The sequence below is a fragment of the Morone saxatilis genome, unplaced genomic scaffold (genome assembly GCF_004916995.1).
Source record: "Morone saxatilis isolate NCDOM2014 unplaced genomic scaffold, NCSU_SB_2.0 Contig263, whole genome shotgun sequence".
Classification (NCBI taxonomy): Eukaryota; Metazoa; Chordata; class Actinopteri; family Moronidae; genus Morone; species Morone saxatilis.
In genome coordinates, this window is record NW_023339833.1 from 275 (window position 1) to 2561 (window position 2287).

The 2287-nt window shown below is 43.0% G+C and overlaps 1 protein-coding gene across 1 annotated transcript; it reads left to right on the top strand.

Moving 5' to 3' along the window:
- Window positions 1-457: 457 nt before the first annotated feature.
- Window positions 458-1869, top strand: galnt11 (UDP-N-acetyl-alpha-D-galactosamine:polypeptide N-acetylgalactosaminyltransferase 11 (GalNAc-T11); the record flags this gene model as incomplete). The annotated part of the gene is given in 1 exon segment (XM_035673277.1): window positions 458-1869. A coding segment is annotated over 1 exon segment (133 nt), but the record flags the coding sequence as incomplete, so codon positions are not given.
- Between the last annotated feature and the right edge of the window lie 418 nt (window positions 1870-2287).

The window sequence follows — 2287 nt, forward strand, 5'->3', positions numbered from 1 at the left end:
TAAGCAATAATGAATCTGTAAACAATAATCAATCAGTAAACAATAATCAATCAGTAAATCATAAATCAGTAAACAATAATCAATATGTAAACAATGAATCAGTAAACAATCATAAATCAGTGAACAATAATGAATCAGTAAACAATAATAACTCAGTAATCAATAATAAATCCAGATTGAATGTAAGTGGATGTAGTCAGACAGTAATTCTGTATATACTATATTATATATATAATATGATAGTATATTATAATATAGTAGTATATATATATATAATATAGTGCAGAGTGCAGCAAATAAAGACTGAAGCCATGTTTCTCAGGTTGTCAGTGTAGTTCCTGCGGTTAGCCTCTGGGGGGCAGTGTAATATAACCCAGACCACATATAACTCTGTGAGTCCTCCACATCCAGGTCTTCCTGTGTCCCCCATCCTCACTCAGTGTCTCTCTCTCCTGTAGAAGTCCAACCGGCTCTACCAGGTCTCGGTTGGTCAGTGTCTCTCTGTCGCTCAGCCGGTCGGGCCCAAGGGTTACGTCTCCATGGCGATATGTGACGCCTCGCAGGGACAGCAGTGGCAGCTGGAGGCCTGATGACATCATAGCACTGTGTGACGGACGGATTCAGTCCGGCGTTGATGGACCCTTTAAATCTTTTGTGTTTTTACGGTTTTAGTTTTTTTTCTCTCAGGACGACTTTTATTAACCAGCAGCTTTTATTTGATTTTATGTTTTTAAAAAGTCATTTTAGTTTGAAAGGGTCCCGGTTTCACTTTCTGGAGGGATGATGGTCACATAGTCCGGAAAGAGCCTGAAATATTCAGAGGTCTGAAGTTTGTGGCACTTTTTGGCTGATTTGTGTTTCCGTTAGAACAACCAGAGCCGGAGCGTGCCCTGTTGGCGGCGCTGGCGTCTTGCGTCTCTGACCCTCAAACTCCACCGGGCTACAGCAGCGACGCGTTCCAGCTGCACCGCGGTAGCCACAGCCGATGGTGCCCTTCTAGCAGAATTCCCACGCTTCCTGGAAAACCTGGAAATTTATGAAAATGACCAGAATCCTGGAAATAATCTATGTCGTCCTGGAAAAGTTTGTTTTTAAGATTCCGATAATCAGAATCATTATTAGTTCATATTATTATTGATCACATTGGGGTAAATTAAAGTTCAGCTCAGAGACTGCAACCCGTTCTAGCAGAGCCCCCACGCTTCCTGAAACCTGGAAAACCTTGAAATGAGACTAGTTTTCCAGTGGTGGAAACAGCTGGAAATGGTCAGTGTTGTCCCTCAGACTGAAGCAGGTTCACAGACGTAGAACCGTCTGAAGTCAGTGCGCCGGAGAGACCAGAGGGTCGGCAGAGAGCGCCACGAGTAAACGCCGACCGGTAGACGTATCGGTGCTGGACCTACAGGGTTTGTGAGTGCTGTGAAATCTCCTATAAAATGATGTAAAAAGAGCGGGAACCCTGATCTCTGCGTCATAAAGCCGAACCCTGTGGAGCTCCAGGGTTTCATCTTCTGACTGAACTGAAATATCCACAGATAGAAAGATGGCCAACATGAATCCAGACCGCTACCTCTATAAACGAAGGCGGTTTATTTTAGAATCATTTTGGTTTTAATTACTTTTTGGAAGTTATAAAAAGAGGGTTTCATATAATGACTGACAGCTGAGCCCTGTGTGGCGTATGGGCGGGACCTCGATACGGTGCCGATGACCCTGATCACTAGTGCACTGACCCTGGCTTTGTTTCGGTACAGTGGGAGGAAGTGGAGATGGTGGCCATCTTTAATCTTTGTGGATGGTTTGGTTCTTTCAGATGTTCGCTGTCAGTTCTATGAGTCCAACATTTCATAATAAAGTCTTTAAAACAACCAAATAACCAGGACTTTTATTGTGAAGAACCAGTAGTTCTTGCTGCCGGTAAAGAGTCGCTCTGTTGTCAGACAGGGACACACAGGGAGTGTCACATATCAATGCATTATAAAACCCTGATGGTCTGTTCTGGACTCACCTGAGACTCACGTGAGGTTTACAGGACGGATGTGTTTACTACAGGTTCTGTAAGTTTATTTCAAACCTTTATTTCATTCACATTTCAGAGAAATTTATACGGAATAAAGTTGTTTTTTTGATAAAACAGAAAGCCAGCCGTCATGACACTTTGTGTTTATTACGGTATTGTTGTGTGTGTGTGTGTGTGTGTGTTGTTGGTGTGTGTGTTACTGTGTTACTGTGTGGTTCTGTGTAGTGTGTATGTGTTTACTTGTTGTGTGTCTGTGTGTCTGGTGTG